At 35.5% G+C, this 25,751-nt stretch overlaps 1 protein-coding gene across 4 annotated transcripts in view; it reads right to left on the minus strand.

Moving 5' to 3' along the window:
• Window positions 1–25,751, minus strand: part of RBM26 (RNA binding motif protein 26) — a 53,132-nt gene that overhangs the window by 13,759 nt on the left and 13,622 nt on the right. Inside the window, exons 4-17 of one of the 4 annotated variants that reach the window (XM_051608397.1) lie at window positions 25,527–25,615; window positions 24,733–24,944; window positions 22,533–22,793; window positions 19,765–20,004; window positions 18,184–18,324; window positions 17,665–17,805; window positions 16,590–16,701; window positions 15,650–15,809; window positions 14,194–14,358; window positions 10,605–10,736; window positions 9,516–9,587; window positions 6,298–6,426; window positions 4,039–4,113; window positions 3,222–3,410 (exon numbers count right to left, since the gene is read on the minus strand). In XM_051608397.1, the coding sequence (XP_051464357.1) occupies window positions 3,222–3,410; window positions 4,039–4,113; window positions 6,298–6,426; window positions 9,516–9,587; window positions 10,605–10,736; window positions 14,194–14,358; window positions 15,650–15,809; window positions 16,590–16,701; window positions 17,665–17,805; window positions 18,184–18,324; window positions 19,765–20,004; window positions 22,533–22,793; window positions 24,733–24,944; window positions 25,527–25,615 (2,118 nt within the window). Of the gene's footprint in view, window positions 1–3,221; window positions 3,411–4,038; window positions 4,114–6,297; window positions 6,427–9,515; window positions 9,588–10,604; window positions 10,737–14,193; window positions 14,359–15,649; window positions 15,810–16,589; window positions 16,702–17,664; window positions 17,806–18,156; window positions 18,325–19,764; window positions 20,005–22,532; window positions 22,794–24,732; window positions 24,945–25,526; window positions 25,616–25,751 lie in introns of all 4 variants that reach the window. The other 3 variants (XM_051608396.1, XM_051608400.1, XM_051608399.1) reach the window with 3 other exon arrangements.

Raw genomic sequence — 25,751 nt, forward strand, 5'->3', positions numbered from 1 at the left:
GCAAGGGGGCTGTGGAACGAGAAGAAAGGCCTAGCAGCAGCAAAAGGAACACTATGCTGTGAAAAATGTGGGCTGACTTCTGAACATGAAAGGGAACCCGTCAACAAAGCACACAGGAACAGCTGAAATACTCAATACCACCTGCTCCTTACTCTTTAGTAGAAAGACTTGCCTTCAGCAATCCCAGATCCTGAGACCAGTGGAAGAATCAAGCTGGGCAACATTTAAACACACTGCACATACAGAAATACCTATTACACAACAGGACGCAACCTTAAGAACTGAGGAAGCTCAATGATGTCATTGCAAAGCCAAACTCCATTATCTTTAAAAGGTCATGGCTTTTGGGGGAAGTTCCTAGGGACTGAGAAAAAGCAAGTGTCACTATGATCCTCAAGAAGAGCAAGGAGATCTGAGGAACTATATGCTGGTCAGCCTTACCAAAATCCCTGGGAGGAGGAAGGAGAAAATAAAATCATTTCCAAGCATATTGTGAACAAGAAAGTGATTGGGAAGAAGAAATCATGCTTGACTTCAAAAGCCGTCTACAACGAGGTGACTGGCTTGGTGGACAAAAGCAGAGTAGCAGCTGTTTATCTTGACTTCAGTAAGGCTTTCTGTAGTGTCACCCACAATATCCTCACAGTCAAAAGCATGGCATGCTAAAAAGGTAGGGAGACAGTGAGATTGCCTGAAAACTGGCTGAATTGCTGGGTTCAAAGGGTTGTGATCAATGGCAGAAAGTCCAGCTGGAGAACAGTCACTAGTGGTGTACCCCAGCAGTCAATACCGTTCAACATCTTCATTAGTGACCTGGATGGTATGACAGTGCGTCCTCTGAAGTCTGTAGGCAATACAAAATGCAGAGAAGTGGCTGCTACACCAGCTAGTTGCATTTCCATTCAGATAGCTCTTGACATGCTGGAGAATTGGGGCAGGAAGAATCTCCTGTATTTCAGCAAAGGGAAATGCCAAATCTTGCACCAGGGGAGGAATAGCCCCAGCCACCATTACAGGCCAGGGGCTGTCCAGATGAAGAGGACCTGAGGGGTCCCAGTAGAACAGAAGTTGTTGAAGATGAACCAGCAATGTGTTCTTATGGCAAAGAAGGCTGACAGTCTCCTGTGCTGCAGTAGGAAGAGCAACAATAGCAGGTCAAGAGAGGTGATCCTTCTCTACTCTGCATTGATGAGACCACATATGGAGTGCTGTGTCCAGCTCCAGGCTCCTCAGCACAAAAGATATATTGCATAGAGTCCAGCAGAAGGCTAAAAAGATAATTAAAGGATGGAATTGTCTACTGTATGATCAGAGGCTGACAGAGCAGGGATTGTTCGACTTCGGGATGAGAAGGTGGTGGGGTAATACCCAGTGGGGATCAGTAAAGATGACATCCATACTCTTCTTTCTGGTGCCTAGTGATGGAAGAAGATGATTCCCAGAGATCTCTTCTAATCCCAATAATTTTGAGCAGTTTTGTGTTATCAGACTATGCTTTTGGCCACTCTAAGAATTTACTGGACCACTCTCAGGGTAAAATGACTGTCATGGATTAAAATGCTGCATTTACAATTTTCTAGTAAAGAATTCACCAAGTTTTCATCATGCAACTTGCTTCTTCGTTTCTCTGGTCTGGATTCTTTCCCTTGGATGTGATAAAATTCATAACCAACTGTTACTCTTGCATCAAAACTGTCGAAAACTATTCTTCCTGTTCAAATCTATGAAGCACTGTACAGCATCAGCAAAAGTTTTTCTCAAAAACATGAGGGTTTAACAGTAAAATGGAGTTTTGAAAGCATTGCAAATTCCTAGGACTTTTATAGCTCAAATTCTCTACACAAGTAAGCGTATTCCTTCAGAACTCTCAAACATTTTCTTAACCAAAGAACGTCCACTCTCTTTCAAAAATATTTTAAAAAATTTATTTTCTCTCATCTCAAAAAAAAAAAAAAAAAAGAGGAATTTAATCTTACTTCACTGTCCCCATTCTAGGATTATTTACTACTCATCCCCCCTCTAAAACACATTTGTGTATTCCACTGCAACTGAAGTTCTTTTAAGAGATATAGAATATAAATTCTGAAAATCAGTTTGTGTCCACTTTCAGGATAAATATATGCTGCATCAACTTCTTCCTGACTAACAATGTAAGAAGCTACAGTGAGTACATACAGGTATTTCAGTATTTCTTTTTAAAACTGTACTTTCACTGTAATTAACACTGCAGTTACTTCTAATGCCTCTATTTCTGTGTAAAATAAAGCAGTAGAGATGCTATTTTAAACTGAAAACTAATGATTCATTTAAGCTAAATAAGGATTGTAATGTTACACCAGCTTTTTGAAACAGAATCTCTAACATTAGAAAAGACTAAGCATTCTGAAGATTTCAGAACTGAAACTTCCACACTTGCTAAAGCAAGAAAAGCCTGTGATCAATTTAAAAGAACACATTAATTTCTTTAAATGTTATTTCTCAAATTATCACCTAATTCTTAATTACTTTGTGACCTGTTAAGGAACAAACAGTTTTATAAAAAAACCAAAATACTAGATTTTAAAAAGGTAATATAATTGCATCTTTAAGCAGCTGGGAAACTAGTTACAGTCATATACTAACAAGAATTGTAGCAAAGAGGGAAGCCCCTCTCACAATACAAACATGGGTAGTTAGATCTAAGTAAAACTGAACAGCAAAAATTTCAATCTAAAAAGCTTCATACAGTGAGAAAAATTTCAGTGATATAAAACCCCTCAAAAAACTATGAACCACTACAGTAGTCACCTAGTTTAACGACGTTTGCTTTGTGTATGAAACCTGACCAGAAGATACCTGTGTTGCACAGCAATAATCCTTTTGCAAAAGAAATAGCATTTTCATTATTTCTGTTAAAATTTAAGAAAGCAACAGACTATACACAAAAGATCACATAAGGCAAAAGAAACAATCACATTGTTTTAGTTTGTGGGTTGTTTTTTTTTTGGTTTTCCAGATAATGTACTAGCTGTGTAACAGTGGATAAGCCTTTTAGACAATAGCATGGTTTTAAAATTAACTATATTCCTTTAATAAGAGGGCAAAATCAATCTCACTTCAAAAAAGACTTTAAAATTAAATCAGTATGTTTCTAAATACTGCTGATGTGGCTGCATATTTTTATTCTGCTGACATAAGCATGTTAATTCATCTTATTAAAAAGCAGACCAAAACTTGAGTACCTGAGTCTTAGTTTTCATGCTTTTTAAAGGAGTCCCTCCTCCTATTCCTCCTGTTCCTGCTGGTGATACACCTTTTAATTCATCCTTTAGCTTAGTAATGCTGTTTGTCAAAATTTCCAGTGTTTTCATGATTTCTGCTTTGTCTTCTGACTTCATAGCTTTATTCTTCTCCAGCTTTGAAATCAGCATCTGTCAAATTAAAAAAAAAAATCTTCATATTCAGCAACTGCTATTACATGTGTTTTCCAGTACTTGTTACAACTAATGAAAAATAGAATATTGCATTTCTTTTGGTGTGATCTTCGAACAAAACGCATAAGGCTTTTAGCAGCTTATATTAAATTTAAATCTTTGACTGAATCTCTGAATAATCTACTAATGAACACCTGGTATCTTAATTTCATTTGGATAGATTTGATCAACATACTTAAATTATTTCAAAACTTTTTTACAATTTAAATGATGCTTAGGCATTCTTCTCCAAAGCCTGAGTGCAGTCATGCATATTCTTCTACATCAATCTCCTTTCTCTTGCCAAGTAGAACTCTCAGGCTTTCACTTCTCCCAAAAAACATATGCATGTTGCACCCAAATTAGGCAATTTCAGCTAAAACTGCACCTAAGTTGCATAAGCTTGTAGTTTTTTAAGTGAACTAACAAGAGTTAGATTAAAACTTTATAAACTTAAAATAATACATTATTCTAAGAATGCTTATTTCATAGGTCAGTTTTGTAGCTTATGTTTACATGTGATGAAATATTTTAGAGATGTGAACTGAGACTTCATGACTGCCTTTCTTTAATGCTAAATTTTTACCTTTTGTGTTTCAATGTGCTTCTCTAGGATTTCTTGCTTCTTTTTTCTCACATCTTGTTGAAGTCGTAATGCTTCCTAGAAGCGTAAAAATTACAAAAAGTTTCTAGATTTTGAAAAGTAATTACAGGAGAATAATACAGTATATACCTCACAACTATACAGGAGTAACTCAAAATAACAGGAAAAAATTAGTCAGAAACTCAAAGTTTAGGTTCGAAACACAGTGTTTCAAATTATGTTTTGGAAAACCATACATCACCAAATTAGCGAAAGACTGATCTTTCTTCATTTTAACTGTGCTGTGAAGACTTTGTTATTACTTAGATACAAAGTAATCCCTTACACAACTTCACTGAAAGCTGTAAAGCAAAATAATAAACTACCACAAGAGGTACAACATGAAAGAGTTTAAGTGTGCAAGGACAGTATCTTGAAATCAACTGTAAATCAAGTCCATCAATTAAAAGACATTCTCAAGTACAGTTACAAGGAAAAAGAAAACACATTTTATGTTTTAAAGTTAAAACATTACCCAAAGAAAACTACCTCTTTTGCATCTGACTACTGTAACTTGGAAGTAACAAGTACTACCACTCTGCTAAAAAAAATTAACCTGACATTGCAATGAACAAATGCAAATTAACTGAAACTGAGAAATTTGTGACATATAAAGCAGGAGACGCCACAGCTAGTTTGCTCAGCTCCTACTAATGCCCATTGATTGAAAACAACTGCTTCTTGCTTTCAGATACAGGATGTAGAAGCCTTAGATACTTGCAGAAAACAACTAAGAGCTTTGATGCCAACATATTTAATAAGAGGAGAGGCAAAACATGGTTTTGCCATCCATCACCAATTGGCTGGGATCAGAATACAAGTGGACCACCTTATGCAAAGACTGTAAATGCACAACAGTCATAAAAAAACAAAAGCAGTAGTAAGGTTTCTATATGTCTTCCCAAAAACTGACAAACACTGCTGCATGAAATGTTAGTTTCATAAAATAGAGTGCAATCATTTTTCTGAAGGGAAAGGGAAGATAAGACAAGGGGATGAATACTAAGAAAAACTAGGGATGAATACTAAGAAAAACTAGGGAGATGGAGGAAAGCAGGGAGTGAGCACCACAAAATCATGTTTTTCTACAAGTACTAGTATATTGCAATAGAAATCTCCAAAGACAGGAAAGAACTTTAAGAGTACATGAAAAGAGCACCAATCACTTAGACTGTCTTCAATGTCTTCTCAAAAAACCCCAAACCCTACAGCTGTTTTGAGGAGTCAAAAATTTTATTACAACTTTCTTTGCCATTTCACAGGCACTAAGCATCTTAACTTGAAACATAAAGGCTCTAATTTTGAAAAACATGTTTTAGGGAACAAGTATGAAATGAAATCCCAAAATTAAACATAATTTCTTTCAAGTCTGGACCAATGCCATAACCGACATGCAGCTACAAACTGCTACTTCCAATTATATTAAACATTAGTTACAGAAGTTAGGCTAAAATCTTTGTTTTGTGGTTATAACTCTTACAATGCTTATGTTAGAATCTAACTTAGTATTGAACTCTTAAATTGTGGTTTGAAACAAGTAAGGTAAATATTGTCCTATGCTTAGTTTTTCTAAATAATAAGAATAAACCTGAAAAAGGACATGTACTGGGCTCTTCTGAAAATACTAAGCAAGCTAAGCTACAAGTGACCTATATAAGGCCAAATGCATTTTTGCTGCATTTCCTGTCTAACATTAAAAAAAAAAAAAAAGAGAAAACATAGCATTATGCAAAAAATAAAAATGGATGCAGGGGAACTATAGTTTGGAATGCAGAGTCATTTGGTTTTAACCATTTCAGTGACAACTACAAAAACCACTCAGAGTAAGTGCCAGTTTAGTGGGAATAAAGGCCAGTTCCAGAAAGGCTTAAGAGAAGGGTAATGACTATACCAGACTCCCTTCTCGCTCACAATTGATAATTCATGCCTCAACATGAAGATTCTGCTTCCAGAAAAGAGTGTTTCACATTTTGAACTTCTAGAGAATTTTAAAACAACTTCTTATGCTGCCTGAACATACACTGAAAAAATAATAAAAGAATGCTGGATTTTCTTGTCCTTTGAAAATAAACTGTTATAGTGAATTTAATCTTTTCACTAGTTTCATCTATGCTCTCGAGATAAATATACATAGTGCACTACCTCTAGTGGTCACAAGTTCCCAATCTAGGTCCATTTCATAAAGAAGCGTATTTAATTTACCTGTTTTTTCTTCTGTGCTTCATTAGAGTCTAGCACGGAAGTGGAAACAACAGGCAAAGATTTCTGTGCTGCCTTCAAAGCAGCAGGGTTGTACACAGTTTTTGTCAAGCCAGTAGAAGTGGATAAAACCTATAGGAGGAAATCCATTTTATTTTTTTGCCAGTGAATTTCAATTTAAAAAAAAACATGAGTGCTTAAAAATAGATAAGCGTCTTTTCTTTTGTCTGTTTCGATGATACGGAATAGAAAAAATTTGGCATAACAATTTTATTTGGATTTGTTGAAGTTAAACCATTTTTGAAGAGGCAGCATCACATCAGATATCTAAGAATTATGAACATCAGATATAAATATTTTCCATTGAAATGTCATGTACTTCCAAGTTTCAAATATTTGAAATTTTAAATCTTAGAGCATGATTAAGGAAACAGAAGGCTGATATTTCCCCAAGAATAGCTGAATTTTTTTTGTTTGTTTTGAAGTTTAAAATACAATTTTTCATGGCTGCAAGAATTTTCCAAGCAAAAATTTAATGTAATTTTCAAGACAAAGCTCCCAAGTAGGTACAATAGTTCCTTTTCATATGCAGTTTGTGCAAAATCAAGTTTGCACAATCTACAACAAGTAACTCAAGTACAGGGAAGTCTTCAACATCATACAGCAAAGAAGAGACTCCTATGTCTCTCTTGTTCTCTTTCCTATATTTGTAAAGAGGTATGAAAGTTTCTCCATGACTTACTGAGAACACAGTTGTCTACCTTACAATCTCTCTTAAATATACTATGTACATCGCCGTAATACTTAAAGATTTGGACTATTCTCTTTCCTTATCACGGTCCTTAAAAGACATTTTGGCCATGTTAGTATTGAAAAATCCACAGTTAAGTGCTGAAGAGAACATAGGCATGATCTTGTCTGCCTTGTTAGCAGATCACAGCAATTATGCAATTTGTATAATTTTCAGGAGTTTAAAAATAATATATGTATGTGTTGAAAATTAAAAGATGCATGCAGAGTCTCCATAAAATAGACATGATGCCCACCAACAAGAAAAAAACAAGAGACAGCCAAGAAACATTAGAAAGACATATTAAGAGATCAGAAGTTACAAAAGGAATGCTTCATATAAAAGCTTTTCACTTCATTGTGCTATTCATACTATTTCTTCCCACAGTGAAGCATTTTCTAGAGTAGGCAGTGCAGAGAGGAGAACAAGGAAAAAATAAAAAGTATGTTATGGGGTATTAGAAAAGGTACATAAAATGTTCTAAGCAGGCCATTAAAAATAAGATGAAGCACATTAATGTATGCACACCACAATCATACAGTTCCTATTAGAAAGTAGCTTTAGGACAGGCAACATTACAAACAAACTGAGCACCGAGTAAAGACAAAATATTGACATGCTCCTTTTTTGCTCTGAACTGTCTTCATGGCAGAATGAGCCATGATTCCTCATCTCTTCTAATATAAGAAGAGATGCCACAGCAAACGTACCTACATCAACTAATACAGAAGGGCAAGAAGCAAGATATTAATGTCTTTTAAATCTCTTAACACCACTAAAGAGAAGAAATAGGGTGAATCTCTTCACAGGTTCATAAATCGCAAGACCAAATACAGATCTTAAAAGGTCTCATGATGACTATTTCATCTCCTTTTCCTCCTGCCCTCTTGGAAGCATAGCTACCCACTTTCTTAATGAAAAGTTCTCATCAAACTGCTCAGTAAGAAACAAAAAAGTAAACATCTATCACACAACATCTACATTTTTTGACAGTGGTAAATCTTTTAATTTCTAATGTTTATAGTTTGTTGTCACTGCAAACTGAGCAAGGTATTTCCTTGCAAAAGGACAGCAGTAAAAACAGGTCAAACCAAGTTTCAGACCCTTATTAAATTGCCAAAGGAAGTTGTTTCTTCACAACCAGTCCATTGAACAGGCCAACAGTTAATTAGAATCAGTCTGTACTGTAAGACAACACACCAGAAAACCATTTTAGCATTAACATACTCTTTGTAGAAAAGTGTTTCAGAATAACTGTTACGGAAGGAGGGGGAAAACAGTATTTCCAGTCAAACTGAAAGACTTCCTGTAAGTAAGTTATACTATGTATGTAAAATGTAGCTTGGGAACATGCAGTAAGATATATTTTCTGCAACTAATTTAGGGCAAAAAGAATGCAACTGAACAAACCAAAAACAAAATATAAGAAGACAAGGTCATTTGATTTAAGTGGACTGCTCAGCTTGAAATTAGTCTAAGAGACACCTTCTACTATTACAACTCAACATTAAGCATTGTTACCTTGGTATGTTAAGTAAAGCACACAGTCTTTGGAGTGAATTTTACTTGTTAGACTCCACTAAATGCATTAAATGCCATGCTGTACGGGGGCAGGTGAAGGAGAGGGAGAGGGGAAAATACAGTGTGGATGCTTCATTCATTTCAGGTCAAGCCAATTCCCAATAGAAATATAAACCTAGATAGAGGAATCTCATTACTGGATAAAACTTGCTGTCTTTCTACCAAAGGTCTTCTCAAACGGATGTTATGAACACTGGGAAAGCCTGTCCCCCTAAGATGCTAAAAAGACCTGGAAATAGCCATCACAAATCTTGCTACTAATGTAACATCAACAACTCTGGTGTTCTGAAAATTGCAACCACTAGGCAACGTACTTAACTATAACCAGAACTCAGACACATCTTTGCCACCTTACCTCTCTTTGTCTTTCCTATACTGATTAATTTCCACTTTTATCTTTTCACAAGTACTGCAAATTGCAAGACCATATAAGAGGGAAATGTTTACAGCATGACCTCGTAAAGGACACAAAACCCCCAAATGTTTTCATAGAAAGGTCTTTTACAGATTCCTATGTAGTGTCAAAACAGTTTTGGTTTTGATTTTAAGTTTATGTTTGCATTCTTCTAACAACTCAGAATCCTGAAACATACCTATTTATTTTCACGACTGAATAAATGGAACCTATTATACTAAAACAAAAAACACAGAATAGCAGCTTCAGTCCTAGCATTCTTATAAGCATTTAGCCATCTGCAGAGTTTCAGTAAGTTATACTTCATAAACCTTTAACAAATAACATTAATCATAGTTATGAAACAAACTTAATATTGACACAACAGATTTTATAATAAAATTCATCCTGCTGGTATTAAATATGAGAGGAAGAGAATAAGAGACATTCTCTTACCTTTTCAGTTGTTGGAGTAACTGGCTTTGACACAAAACCCAATCTATCCTTTACAGGTATTTTAGTCACGTTCTAAGAAAACAAACAAAAAATTATAGTTAAAATATACTTTACTTTAAGAATACTTTAACTGTGATTCCAAATGTTAGGAATTTAGAAAAAAAAATATTTAATTAATAAACCATAGACTTTTAAGCAACAATGTAAGAAAAATATGAAAACTGTTTATAAAATGAATTTTAGCCATTTTATTTTACAGATAATATACATCTATAAATAGACTGGATAAGACAAAGACAAAGCCTAATTTGGAATCAAAGATTATACTACATATTTTTTGCAAGAAATCTATGACATATTAGCTGGCAGAGCATTATGTACACAGGCCCTTTTAAATACACTTCAGTTTTTGTGTTTTATAATCTGGTATTTGCAGGAATCAACTACATAAAGTTGTTGCTTGAATTTACATTACAAATGTTTTCTGAAGCGTGGTGGTCTTCCTTTCAGAAGTAAAACTAGAGTAATGGCACAATGCTAATAATTAAATACTTTTAAGATTATAAATATTTAACAGCTATTTCTAATGGGAGTAACATGCCAGATTCTGTCATGATTCATACTGGTACTGTGGTTACATTCTTCATTGTATTAAGGATGACCTACAAATACTGAAAACACTTAGATGCTGACCATTGGTTTCTAATGGTTTTAGCTGTTTAACAAACACAGTATGTGTAAAATAATAGCTTTTAGTTCTTTGGATAGAAACCAACTTCATTTTGAAATCTGAACACTACAAACTAACGCAACATTACTGAACATTAGTTTTGGTTTGTTGTTTTTTTTTAAGTAAGCAAAAGCTATCATACTAAAAATTAAGCCTCATGCTTTGGTAAGACAGCCAAGTGTCACTGCACTGAGGAAAAATTTAGTATCAAAAAAACACCCACAATCAAACTAGATCCACTTACAAGCAGCAAATGTGTACTTGCACTACATGAGTAACTGTAACAGATACACTAAAACACTACAGAACGTATTACAGAGAGAAAATCGTGCAACTGATTCTTTTACTGTCATACATACCTGAGTGACTTCTGTATTGGCACTCTGTGCTTCTGCAGGTTCAACATTACTTGCAGGTACTGGGCCTAATCGCTCCTTGACTGATTGTTTCACTACCGGTAAGCTAGGTTGCTGAACTAAGGGTTGTATTACCTGTAACACCACCCCATCCCCAAAAAAGCACATAATATTAACAAAAAGGTAGCTACATATACAGTTCAGTAATACACAATGAAATTTCTGCAATGGCATTTAGATTTACACTTCTTCCTCCTTTCTATTATTCAATAGCTTTTTTACCTGATGGAAAAACTAAACACTTCACGAGATTTAGGATGTTACACTGACTATTTGCATGGTGCGTACAGCAACAGCATCTATTTTACACTTGCAGCTCACAGAAGTGATCAGACAACTCTACTAATAATATCTACTTGGGATATCTTAATTTCCATCTGTTAGAACTGAACAAGTAGTCTTCTGATTCCTTTCACAAATCTTTCATCATCAGCCATTTAGTTATGGGAAGGCAGAATACAAACTTGTGTCATAAAGACTTGCTTTTTACATCAGCATGTCATTTTTCATCTTCTATGTGCTTAACTTGGACAAAACTGGAAAAAAAAGGATATGCAGTCATGGGACTGAGGAAAAAGAAAAAAGAACAGCTAATCCTTAATCTATTGTGGATATGCCCTGACAGCTAACACCTTACTACTTCTTTTTTTATAAAAACCTTAAGACTTCAGACCAAAAAAAAATGCTTCTAAGCAAGCTTCCTGTCGTATTTATGACCCTCAAGAGGTCACCTAATCCATTCCTCCACTCCAGGGCAAAGTTAGCTATACATAAGCTATTACTGACAGTATGTATTTATCTAGTTCTTACAGATTTCCCATGAAAGAGGTCCTATCACCTCATCAGGCAAAAGTGTTTCAGTATCCTTTAGCATTAGAAAATGCTTCTTAATACCTAAATCTCCTGTGATGCCATTTAAGCCCAGTACTACCACTTATATGTAACACAGATGTGGACAGCACATTATTTCTGCATCCTCACAGAAGCCTTTTATTTGATGATTTATTATGGTTGACTCTCATAATCTTTACTAGGTACTTCCACTCCTTTCTAAATTTCCACAGTAAGAATTTTTCCAAGCAATCCTGCTGAGGAAACAGCAATGATCAAGAAACTGTGCAAGACCAGATACTACTGAAAGGACAATTTAAAAGTCAACTGATTTTACACTGAAAGCATTTCAAAACCCTGTTTTTAGTGCCTGACACAGAAAAAATTCTGTCTGGAAATCATTATAAATACATGTGGAATAAATTAAGGTGTAATTAATTACTACAGCAGAAATCTTGAAAAAAATCCAAATACTGTGAGGTACTGTATGAAAAGTTTCCACACTACTTGTAGATATGACATAAAATATGAATTTCAATGAAAAGGGAAGTAAATATTCATGTTCCTGAAAGGCTCATGAATTAAAAATGCCTGTTTACTGACACAACAATTTGGTAACTTTTACATTTTGGGGTAGAGGAAGATTAAAACACTGCACTTTCCTGTTTAATATTTTCTTGTCATTGTGTGCCCCCTATCACCCACAACAGACTTCAAATTGTACGTTCCTGACACATAATTAAAGGCTGTCCTTTGTGAAATGGGAACCCTTAATACTATCCCATGGTACTGAAGGGAATTATTCTCAAACTATCAAAGTAAACTTGGCAAAAGTGGTGTGCTGGGAAGCCAGAAACATCACTAAAAAATTGTAACACTATTTAAAATTGATGTTGAGCAAAATAAATATACATATCAGATACTTGTTTGGAAATACACAGCTAATACTCCAAGCTGGATGGCATAATCAACAAATAAGCTGATGTCCACAACTATGCAAGCTATCCTACTCAGGAGAAATGATTGTGTGAAAGCAAAATACATACTCCACTGCCCTCTTGTGGCTGTGTGATGTAAATCAAGCCTATAAAAGCATTTTGAGTAGCACTAGTTCAGATCACACATCAAAGATATTTATAAATTTGAATCCAAAACCAAATCTAAAGGACAGTAACTCAGTAAATAGTGAGACAGGCATAGTTAAAACTGCATTGCTGTAGATAAAAACCAGGGCAACTGTTACAAAATGGGGAGAGAAAGGAAACTGTTACCTAAAATGCCCTACAGCAGGATTGCTATGGAAAATGAGGTCATTGACACTGAGTGATGACAACATACACCATCCCCAGAAAGGAGGGATTCACAACTTACAGCAGCAATTGAAAGAATCCTCTAGCAACCTGTTCATTTTATCATGTATATAAATAAGTGCAAATCGCTTCTACAGAGTCTACCTTGTTTTTTTCTGTGCAGAATGCATTCTACACTTACAACAAATCTAGTAAAGCAGGATACTCAGGTATTTAGAAGGACTTGCCTAAACCAGGAGCTAACTGACAAGACTGTCTATCCAATAACCTAAATGACTAGAGAGAATCCACACTTCCTTGCGTTTGAGTAGAACCACTACACCTGCTAACCAATCTGAGTTGGCTTGCCACAGGTTACTAATCTAAACTCTGTAACAATAATTGCTGTTTCATATTATTAAAAAGTTGCCAGGGATACTATGCACATGATAATTATGCACTCCACTATGCAATACAATTCAAATATATAGAACAGTTCGCTTGGAAGAGACCTACAGTGATCATCTATCTAATCCAACTGCCTGATCACTTCAGGGCTAAGCAGAAGTTAAAGCATGTTATTATGGGTATTATTCAAAATGCCTCTTAAATGCTAACAGGCTTGGGGCATTGATCACCTCTCTAGGAAGCCTGTTCCCATGTGTGACCACCCTTGTCGTAAAGAAAAGCTTCCTAATGTCAAGTCTGAACCTCTCCTGATGCAGCTTTGAACCATTCCCGTATGTCCTGTCACTGCATACCAGGCAGAAGACATCAGCACCTCCCACTCCACTTAAAAATGTAAAATGTCCCGAATCCATTTCCATAAAATTTAGCCTCTGTAGTGCAGCTCTTCTCTTACACTGCTGTTTGCATGTCCTCTCTATATATACATACTTGTGTATATCTGTACAAACATATAGGTACCTTTGCATAAAACAAATTCTACTGCTACTTTCTACAGTACGCATGCTCAACAAGAAAAGATAGACTGGAAAAAACAGCTCCCTTTGGATGAAAATTCAGATTACCTCCCAAGAAAAGAAGTGTAACTGCTGTCTTTCTTATGCACACCAGAAGAAAAAAAAAAAGCCTATACTGGCTAACATATGTTATTTGGCAGACAGTGGCATCAAATCTTACTTAACGTGAGATGACCATAGAGCCGAACTCTCCGTAAGTCACAGAAGGGCTTTCTTTAAATACCTTTAGCCTTATCTTGCTAATCAACTCCTGACTGTTGTATCTGAGGTCAAAGAATCTACAATTTAAGAGTAACTTTTGGAAAAGAATTACATGAAGTGTTCATTATTTCCCAAGTATTTCGTTTACTTTCTATAAGCATATTTTAATGTTTGAAATACTGTATTTTTTACGCAACATTCTAGATGGAATAGACTTAGATCCTCTACCTTCTGTGTGGTGGCTTGGATTGGTGGTGCACTGCCCTCTCGATGCCAATAAACTTTAATAAAACGATTATTTAATACTGCTTCTGTACTTGATATAGCTTTCTTGGCTTCCTCATGTGTGGCAAACTGAATAAGCGCACCTTCTGGATCACCTTGATATGCAACCTAAGATGTAAAACAGAACAACAAAACTTACCCATGTAGCATTTTCATTTGTGCCTTAGTTATCACAAAATCACTAGTACTAACTTTTAAACCCAGTATGGGTCAGCAGATAAATTCTGTCTGTGATTGTTTGAAAAGCCTGTTTAAAAAGCAACCTTGAGATTAACCTGATAGACTTTTCTTAAAGTTAAAAACCCAAGGCAAACAAACTGAAGTAAAATACCTGAACAGTCAAACAGTATTTCTAATTGTAAATATGAGTAGTTGCTTGAGAGACAAGAGAAAGCATCACTGAAGGGAAGAAAACTGCTACAAATAATACAGAGATCAGTTAATAAATGTCTTGTCTAGTATCAGAACTAGACAACGAAGTTGATTATGGTTTTCCATTAGCATTACTGTATTATTTTAGACACTTTCAGAGGACAAAATTATAAACTTTTGGAAGAAGACCATAGTTGCAGTATCTGTGTACCTGTCTCTCTGTAAACATCCACACATCACTTTACTTGGCTTACTAAATTATACTGCCTCCTAACACCCATATTCTTAGGTGAAGTATGGAAAGGCTTAAGACATGTTTAAGAGCAATTAAGAGAGATTTAAATTCCCTCAGTGTTCAAACAGGTACAGGAGATTTATTCTGCACTGTATTATGCCACTTCATTCAACCTCTCAGTGCAAACAACAAAGTGTACATGAAGACAGTAGCTAGCATCTACAACTTGTTGATAAAGAAACACTAAGAAAACTCAGTAGCTTAGAGACTGGATATGAAATACTGACATAACACAGATTGCAGTATGTAACATCAACTCAAGTTAGGTCTTAGTTCATTGCATCTCTCTTTTATCCTTCTGCAATTGTTTGCTTATTTTTGCTTATAAATGTGGGTCACTCATGCATCGTGAAGTAATTTATAAGGACACAGGGACTGCTTTCTGTATGAGAAATACAAATTTTCTGTATTCACAAATTATCTCAAAAAATAGAGGGTTTATGGTATCAGACCCAAACTTCAGAACAAGGGTGAAGAAATAACACTTCCCATCAATTTTCAATGTATCATTAAAGTCTTACCTGGGAGGAAAACCTTTGCGTAAAATCTAAATAAGACCATAACATTTCCTTTCTGCTTCCATTAAAAACAATTAGATCATGTTTAAAAAACAAGTTGAGAAAATAATGAGAATAGTTTCAGGGAACCAGTTAAAAAAAAAATGGCATTCTTTTAGCAACTGCTTCTATATCATGAACTGAAGCATACAGCCTTCTCTTTGATGATTCTTACCTGCAAGTTGACTAAGTTTCCAAACTTACTGAAGTGCTCATTAAGTTTGCTGATATTGTTAAGTTCTGGGGGAACCTTCCTCAATTCAAGTTTTGTATTTTCATTTCCAAACTGCACCTTCTTCTGGAAACCTGGACTATTTGTTCTGTTAAAATTTTGCCTGCAACAAATAAAAATCAAGCCAGAAATCCATAGCAAGCTAGCAAACACAATGTTAAATTCTATAAGCTTACAGAGGAGCATGTGTGAATGAGACACAGATTTGCAGACTTAAAAAAAAAATAAATATGCAATTTTAGGAAAGTGTAGAAGAGAACAGCACACAGGCCCTTATAGCTGCAGATTTCCCCACTGATACTCTGAGCACAACCCAGCACAAAAATGTGTGAGATATTTCACAGGAATTTGCGTAAGTCCCGACTTCTCTCAAAAAGCTATTTCTCAGCTATTCCATGGAACCTTGCCACTAAGGTTTAAACTAACACTTCAAGGCTTTCCTCAGTCCCAGTAAACTCATAAAATCTCTTCCAACCTTTTGTTACCCCAGGTATATCAGGAAACTAAGCACTAAACCCTGTATCTTCTGTCAGTAACACACCTGGCAACTCAATACAAAATAGCAACGATACAATCTCAAGATTAAAATCAATCATCCCTAACAATCACCACACTGCAGCTTCTCTGTTTCATAGGCCATTCCAGCTTTCTGGAAGTAGATCTTGTTACCATCCAAAGCAACTTCAGCTACCTCTATACTGCCTTTGAGAGTAGACAGTCAAATACAAATGACACTACAGCATGATTTATTTTAGTACAGCCAGCTTATTCACAGCTTACCTTGCTTGCAATTTATATATATATTTAGATATGTTTCAAGTTACAGAAAAGAGCTCCACAAAATTCCAACCATTAACCCAACTTAGTGTTAATGATCACTCACTTGTCAAACCAAGTCTTCTTTGTAGGAACTCCACCATCCCCTGCACCAATTGTTCTTTTCCTGGATTCAGCATCTACCACTATTCTCATACTACTTTTATTAGGAGGTTTTTCTGTAAACAGACAAAGATATTACAGTATATTTTTGTATTTTCTGTGTATTTGATTGTAAAAAAAATTGTGACACTGAATTTGCAATGAAAAGCCTGTTTACTTTGAAATTACTATGATCCTTGTTCAAACTGGATCAAATCTTGGGCACAGGCTTTTCTTCTTAACTATCCACAGACGCTGTAGCAGATCAAAATAGCTAGTAACTTTTATTTTGTCACAGTAACATCATATGTAAGGAAAACAAAAGGGTGTGACAGAAAGCAGCTGCCTCAAGATGACTGCACTCACTCATTGACAATGTTCCACACAATATTCTGAGGCTCACACAACTTCTACTAACACCTCCATTTTACTATTAGATGGCATACACAAAAAAACTAGTGATAAGAAATGTACAGTACTCCAGAGCACTAACATGCAGGAGCAAGATTTAATGATGGGATGGGAGAGGAGTGGCTCTTGCTGAAGAACAGGAATTCTACACCAACAGAAATGTAAGATTATTAAATACAAATATGTACAAATGTAAACAAATCCAAATTTTTAAAATTTGGTTTATCCCTCCTCCTTCTCATTTTGTATGCTGCTGTTTCCTCCCAGAGCCACAGGAAGTATGACATTAAGATTACTCATGCATAATTGGCTGCTATCTGATAAAAATTACTCCCTCCTCTCCGCAACCAAAATCACCCTAGGAGTCTGTTACAGAAACATTAACTGTGAGCAGTTATTACAGCCAAGTGTCAATTGTGCAGTATTGCAGCAAGAGATTTCATTCTTCCTGTAAAAATGCACACACAAACCAACTATAAGGGTAATTCTGTACAACTGAACTTCTCTAAATTCCTGAAGATTTTTACATATGCAACGCTTTCCAGTATTACATACTCTGAAAACTGCCTCAATCTACATTAATTTAAGAAGACCAGGTAAACTAAGTAAGCATAACTTTGACAGCATACCTCTAGGTGGTAGATCCATATCACCTGATGTGAGTCCTATCAAATTTGGTCTTTGGGCATGTACTCTATGCCTATACATAGGTCTTGAAGTACTTGTTATACTTGGAGCTTCTGGATTATAGCCATCTGTGTCATACGTTTCTGGTAACAAAGAAATTGTCTAATTAAAATAAATTGCAGTTAAACCCCCAAAGTCTTCAAATTTATTTCTTATAATTACAAGAAACAATTACAATGGAAGAGCTGTGTAAACACTACATTAAAAAACTATCATGACACATCTTCTGCTTAAACACAATGAAAATATTATTCCATAGTCAAGATTAACATTTTACATGCAAATTTTACTTCTGTTCTGAAGTAATTTAGGAAAAACGAGTGTTAAGTTACTGTCACAGTCTAAATGATACAAACATGTTCTCCTAAACTACGAAATTATCATCTCTAAAACATACAGTATAATATAAATCAATGTTATTCTATTTAGCAAACCTTGTGGGCAAAGCCTCAGTACTACACCTGCTGTGAAAAGAGAGGGTGGAGCAGGAGGCGGCTGATGATGAATACCCGTTGTGACAACAGTAGGAACTGAGCTAGTTGCTGAGTTTGGGGGAGCATCCATGCCAGCAGGCTGCAATGGGGGAAGGGGAGGGGGTGGTCCTGTAAAAAAATTAAGAATAACACTATATTCATTTATCATCCACTAGACTTATATTACACTCAACTCTTACAGAAACTGACCTGAAATGATTCTAAGGCTATTAAATAAAGGGGGTGAGAGGGCATGTATACAGACACGATGCTGAACCATTCATTCATATGAAACCATCCCCGCCAGCAAATGACTCAGAACTTAGATTACAGAGAAAAGTATTTGAATAGTTTAGTATTTCTCCAAACGCTTTCTTTCTATAAGCAAAATTCAGTTGCTAAGCCAGCATTTATCTTCACCAACAGAGTATCTTTAAAGGTCTAAAAAACTCGCTCAAAGAAACAAGTTATTTAATAATCTATAACAAAAATATTAAATGACAATAACTAACTTGATGGAAATTATTTTTCCCAACCCCCAAGAATACCACTGAAATTCTGCTAGAAAGTCCAAGGGAACCTTCTTTAATCTAACAGAGGTTTTAATCGGTTGGTTGGACTTTTTTTTACAACAGGTAACTGACACTTTCAAAGGAGAACAGTCAAGCCTGACCTTCAATCTAATCATTGGCAAAATCAGGCTCTGGGAAAAGATACAAAGTCACATATTTGGACTTTCCACACAGATCCAGAAATAATATTTGAGGCAGAACCAATAACCCTAGCAATAGTTTACTTTCTATACTGAGTGAAATAAATACAGTACTTACTTTAATACACTATCAACCAGAAATTAAAACATTTTAAGAAACTTCCAATCAATATCAAATATCAATTGTTGAATAATTTTACCAAATGAGACACCTATGTTAATAAAAAAGAGAAAGGAATACTCACATAAAACTAATGTAACAATTCTTAAGCCATGCAAGGGAATTGAATACTGAACTGCTATTTTATATAAATGATAGTCAGGCACACAAGTCTTTATGTCATTTTTAGTACTTGAGCCAAAGTACTTTCTAATGAAAGAGTAAGCAAGCTGGAGAATTTTCTTAATTCATTTATAAATTTAGTTTCAAAATTCATTTTCAGGTGTAAATTTGATGGGGTCATGAATTCTCATTAATTTTAGCATTACAATTGAAATGCCAAGTATTTGTTGTTTCCAGGATTTTCCCTTCTTCTCTAACAAGAGTCAGTTTCAGACAATTTCTCCTATAAAACTCAGAGAACTAAGTTCTGCCATGCCATGTTTTTGCTTAAGCACAGTTAAAATACTATCCCATATATTCAAGATTCCCACTTAACATGCAAATTTTACAACAACCAACCATGCAACCATCACTATAAAACCAAGTATTTTGGCATAAGCTATGACGCAGTAGAGCAAAGCAAAACTCTGTAAAGTAGAGTTGGCATTCCTAAAACAGCTTTTAGCACTGCATACAACTCAAGTAACATACAAGCTTTTCTACTAACAAATTCGGTTTAATCTTTTTTAATTACCTGTTACAGGGGGAAGGCTAGGTGGCAAAGGGCCTGGTGGTGGCACTGGAGGTCTAAGGTTAACAGGAGGAGGACTCAGAATTGGTGGAGGGGGAGGAAGTCCAGGAGGAGGTGGTCCTTCGACAACAGGGGGTTGTGCTGGAAAAGGCAGAATGCCAGGAAGATTGACATCTTCTACCACTACTGGATCGCTTCCATGATCAAAAGGGCACATGTCTCCTCTCATACAGAAACCCTTTTCTGAAACATCAAAACAAAAATAATTGTTATTAGTAATTCAATAGCTGTAGCTTAATGCAGAGTAGCTAAGAGAAGTTCTGTGTGTAATGCAGTAGTTTGTAAATGAAGAATTTCACATACCAGCAGAACTAGAATATAAAACTGACCATTTAACTTCATTTTAACAGCACACAGAAAGACTGCAGCAACATTCTAGCAGAATAAAGGTAGGAGTTAAGAGTTTTCTTGAAGAGTTCTGCAGTGAACTGAAAGCAAAGAGTGAAACCCTGGTGGAATAACATTAACATAAATACAGTGTTTCTAAGTAACAAGTGTACAGGCAGGGATTGAGAAACCCCTATTAAAGTTCAGAGAACCTACTCAAATTCTTTTTCCTCTTTTCCAATTATTGCAGAATGAATTAAGACAATTTTGATGTAGTTTTATGCAATTAAAAGCAAAACAATTTGTTATTTACACACATATGTACTATAATGTGGATATATACACAAACACGCAAATATTAAATATACACACGCAAATAAAAATTAATATGCATTCACTTCTTTTCTTTTACGTGTGAATAAGACAATGGAGTGGGTGCAGAGGAGGGCCACAAGAATTATCCGAGGACTGGAACACCTCTCCAGTGACGGAAAGGCTGAGAAAGTTGGAGTTGTTCAGCCTGGAGAAGCGAAGGCTTTGGGGATACCTTGTTGCAGCCTTTCAGTATATAAAAGAGGCTTGTAAGAAAGATGAGGACAGACTTTTTAGCAGGGTCTGCTGTAACAGAACAACAGGTGATGGTTTTAACCTAAGAGAGTGTGTTTAGACTAGATATAAGGAACAAATTTTTTTACAATGAGGGTGGTGAAACAATGGAACATGTCGCTTCAGAAAGGTGGTAGATGCTACCTCCCAGGAAACATTCAAGGTCAGGTTGGATGAGGCTCTGAGCAACCTGATCTAGTTGAACATGTCCCTGCTCTATGCAGGGGGGCTGGATGAGATGATCTTTAAAGGTCCCTTCCAACTGAAACTACTTTAAGATTCTATGATTAGAAACAGCGCCCACAAATAAACAAACCAAAACAAAAAACCACACCCCACGAGAAACCCAACAAAACACAATGCAATAGTGGAGGAAGCTTAAAACATCTTCTGGTAAAAGAGGAAGAAAGCTGAGTGTCCACATCCTCAAAACATGATGCTGAAAAGCAGTCTGTATTACCTCATCTTCAGGAAGAGTTATAGAATATATAAACTGAAATATTAAGGAAAAACAGAAGTTCTGCAGAGTACATTAAGTAGAAAATGTGGAACTGCAAACACAAAGAGCAGTATGTTGGAACCAATTAGCCACCAAAGAGAGATGAGCTTTCAGTTTAGAAGACACAAACAGCCATGACAAGAGCAAATGGAAGAGACATCTACTGACATTTTAGTAATAATCAGAAATTTAGAGGAAAAAACCAAAACCAACAGTAAAATTTGGAGGACAACTATATCAGTTTTCCAAAACTTTACTATATGCTTCATATTCAGAAATTTCCAGTAATAAGCTGCTACAGAAAACAGACTTAAGGACACAGTTTTCGTGTCATTCCTGGAGATGTTATTCCAGAAGTATACACACTTGCATGTTTTGTTCCTGTCTAAAAGACCTGTAGAGCTGCAAGACCATGAGAACAACGTTCTGCAGCTCAGCTTGCACTAGAAGAAAACTTCAAAGCAAAACTATCCTTTCACAACTCTCCTCACTCCACAGTATTGCTACAATGTACACTGGAAAAGTCATCCTCCACTAGTACAACTCTGCCAACATTTGAGAGCTCGGGCTCCCATTTTCTTAAATTAAATCACACTATTCTAATCAGAGCTCTGAATGTAAACTGGCCTAGATCTTAAATTTGTTATTGTGTTACACAACAACAACAAAAAAACTTTAGGAGGAAATTTAAACTCTATTGAGCTAAGAGGTCAATTGGCTGAATTAGGTAAGTCACTGTTAACTGAAGCAGCCCCTTGTGTGAATTTCAGCACAAGATATGCAAAAGGATACTTTAAGACACAAATAAGCACAAAAACTCATTATTGTGACACTCACAATGAAAAACTGGGTTAACATGAGCTTGGGAAGTTGCAGCTCTAGACCTTCCTAGTTAAAAATTACCTCTTAGGATGGAATAGGAACAATGTCCATAGGGTGTTAATCATGGTCAAAACTACGAAATACAATACTTAGCCTGAACATGATGTAAGACAGGAAACCTGTGTAAAACAGGACTTTTTAATATAATTTTTTTAATATGAAGTACACAATGTTCCATCTGCATAAAATAATATAGTAACTAAAAAAAAAATACACGCACACTAAGAGAATTGTCTAAAGCTAAGTGATTAAAAAAATAAAATTTGCCTTCAATAATTGTGTAATAGAAAAAACACAGCATTAGAGGAGATTAGGAAAAGAAAGGAAAATTACCTCTATCTTTTCAGAAAGGGACTAACTACAGCTGCAGGAAGCAAGTAAAAAAATACAGACTTACCATCATAATCTCTACAGCGTTTCTTTGGCAGCGGAGGTCTTCCATAGGAGTTGTGGTCCAGCTGCTCTTCATGGAACTCTGACCAGCTTTCAGTAGTGTTATTTCCATGATGAGCAGGAGCAATAACAGTAATAGTGCTGCTCAGAGTAGGAACAGGGTAGTGGCCGGATGAAATATTTGTCACAGAAGAAACTGGAGTATAATTGTTCTCTAATGGGTCTGTTCTATCTAGATCGTATTTTGGCTTTCCCAAATCCCTTTCTGTAAAAAGAGATAAACCAAAGAAACTGTAATTATTTTTGATGCTTCCTTCTGTACATTTTTACCAGAAACAGCCAATAACCTATGTAAGTATCTTTATTTCACACGTATTCAACTCAAAATATGAAAGTGATAGCTGAAATGTTCTACAGGTTTTCTAGACTGCCTGTACAATCACCATTTGGGAGTTATTTTAAACCCAACTGGATAAGGTGTTGAACAACTTCATCCAGTTTACTTTATTTGAGATAGGATGTCGGACTAGATGACCTTCAAAGGTGTCTTCCAACCTCAACTATTCCATACTTTTACATGCCAAAGGTTTAATCAGAAAAATAATTATCCTAGAAGTACATAGCTGCAGTGTTATTTCAGTAACAGCTATACTCACAATAAAGCAGAAACCCTATTTAACTTCAAGCACAGAACGTCTTCTGTAGTTATGCACTTATTCTAAGAACTTCACATGGAAAATTAATCTGAATGAAGGGAAGGAATGGGCAAGAAAAAGGTAGCCCCCACTTGAAAATAATGTAAAAGTTACACATTTTTATGTTTTAAGACACTGTTATTGTTCTATCTTCACATTGTTTATTTTCATTTTATGTGCATTCAAATGTGTATATTTAACCACATACAAACCTTTATCATGTCGGGAGAAATAATAGTACTTGACAGTTTGGAACACTGCTGGCCAGACACAGCAGTAACATAACCTTTTATTCTGAATACATATAAACTATTATCTTATTTTCTAGTATTGCCATAAAATAAACAGTAAGTATTATGACACAATTGGCAGACTCACACAATGACATGTGAAGGTGTCCCTGCCCATGGAAGGGGGTTGAAACTAGATGATCTTAAAGGTCCCTTCCAACCCAAGCCATTCTGTGATTCAGTGATTAAAGGAACATCATTAAAAATGTCCTAAAGATGGCAGGTAAGTGTGGGTAAAACACTTTTCTTAACGTACTTAGAAAAAGAAACAAAGCCTGCACTACAAGATATTGTCTGCAAGATATCACTGCTGCAGCTTATGTAAAATACTCCATAAATTAAGATTTAATCACATTGTAATATTTTTATTTAACTGCTGTATGTTAACTTGATCATTCACAGATTGTTTGGAAAATACCTGCTTGCCTATTTTCAGGAACTCTGCACTACTATTTTTAAGACTGAGTTAGCAAAGACCCATCTACAGAAAGAAAAATAATACACAGGAGACTCAAGCCACACTACTACTTACCTCTACAGTGTTTAAAACAGAATAAAGAGATTATAAAATAACTTTCAATGTTCCTTTTCAATTTATCATTAACAACTACTGTGGGAAAAAGCATTCATTTCACCTGAAGAAACAGCTTTATTTTTCAAGGCACTTTATTTGAAAAACAGCTGTACTGAATCTTTTAGTCCTATAGATAACTGTACAAATGCAAACATTTACCGTATTGATTTCAGCCCCTCCCTATGACACCAAGAATGAGGCAAGACAAATAAAACAGAGCTGTACTTGTGTGTACTGTGTTCTGCTTGACAAGTCCTTTGCTGCCAAACAGGTAATTTCTCCTAATTCTGTCTTCGCAGATGGGTATTAATTTTTAGATCTTCCCAAAACGGACTCTGAGTTTTCTAAAATTTAACAAAACTCAATTAATTTGGATTTTTCTGCCCCTCTTACAGCATTGCTGAGAAATTGCTTGCAGCATTGTGAGAAACAGTCACAGGTATTAAAGAAGAACGGAGGGAAAGAGGGGAAAATAAGCACTAAAAACATATTCATGTAAGCCTAGTACCCACAGACAACCAAGCTAAACTTGAACAAACAAGAACAGTAGAGGAAATTTTGGTACATCTTGAACACAGTGTTTAGGTTTAGCATCTAATTTTTGTAGACAACATTCACCGTATTTTAGAGACCAACTGTTGGTACCTCTGCTTCGTGTTCTGCTTCGTGTTCTGCTCCGGTCTCGATCCCGGTCCCGCAGTCTCTCTTTGCTCCAACTTCTACTTCGACTCCTGCTGTAGCTCCGACTCCTCCCTCTTCTTCTGTTATATCGATCTCTATAGGAATCTCTTCTGGGAGGATTTCGGTCATAATCTCTCTTCCGAGAACGTTCATCTTTTTTCCTTTCATCACGGCTTCTAAACAGGCAATTTTGCAGGTTAATAATTATAATAATCATGAAGCCGTAATTTAAAACCATAACTACCATTAAAAACATCAAGAAATGGCTATGGAAAATGTAATCTAACTATGGACCTTCTGTCTTCTCAGAAGACTTCTAAAATTATTTTATTTGATTTATACATTTTACCTTTACCATTTATAAGATTTTAAAACATACGTAAAATTCTATTTCTGCCCAATACTGCATCTTCCTCAAGTTGGAAACACCAAAAAATAACAGATACTGAAGGGAAGTCTTTGAAATTAAAATTATCACAAATCAATCTCAATACTGAGCAGAGTACTGTAATATAAAGCACAAAACTAACATAAAAATTAATCATAAAACTCAAATGTGATAGTTGTGCACAACACAGAGACAATTCTCGCTGTCACTTATATCCTTGCCATTTAACTACATATGCAAAAAATAAAGTCTTATTTTTAGGCTTATTTGGTGATGACTCAGAAAGAAAATATTTAATTTAGTAACACTATAAAAATCAAAATCCATTTGATTACAAATACAATACAAAAGGTTAAGCAAAACTTATCACCTGGTTTCTCTGTAGCGAGAACTTGATTGAGGAGGGCTGTGATTTAGTCTTCTAGAAAACTTTTTCTCTCGCTCTTCCTCTTTAACTATCTGAATTTAAAGTATATACATTAGATCAAAACATGAGTACACTATCATGGAGACTTCTGCACAATCAAATAAAAACAACTCAAAATGTTGATCCAAGTCAGCAGTAGCAATGAACTGAAACATTTTTGTTTCTAAT

This window comes from Apus apus, chromosome 1, assembly GCF_020740795.1.
Source record: "Apus apus isolate bApuApu2 chromosome 1, bApuApu2.pri.cur, whole genome shotgun sequence".
In the NCBI taxonomy this organism is placed as follows: domain Eukaryota; kingdom Metazoa; phylum Chordata; class Aves; order Apodiformes; family Apodidae; genus Apus; species Apus apus.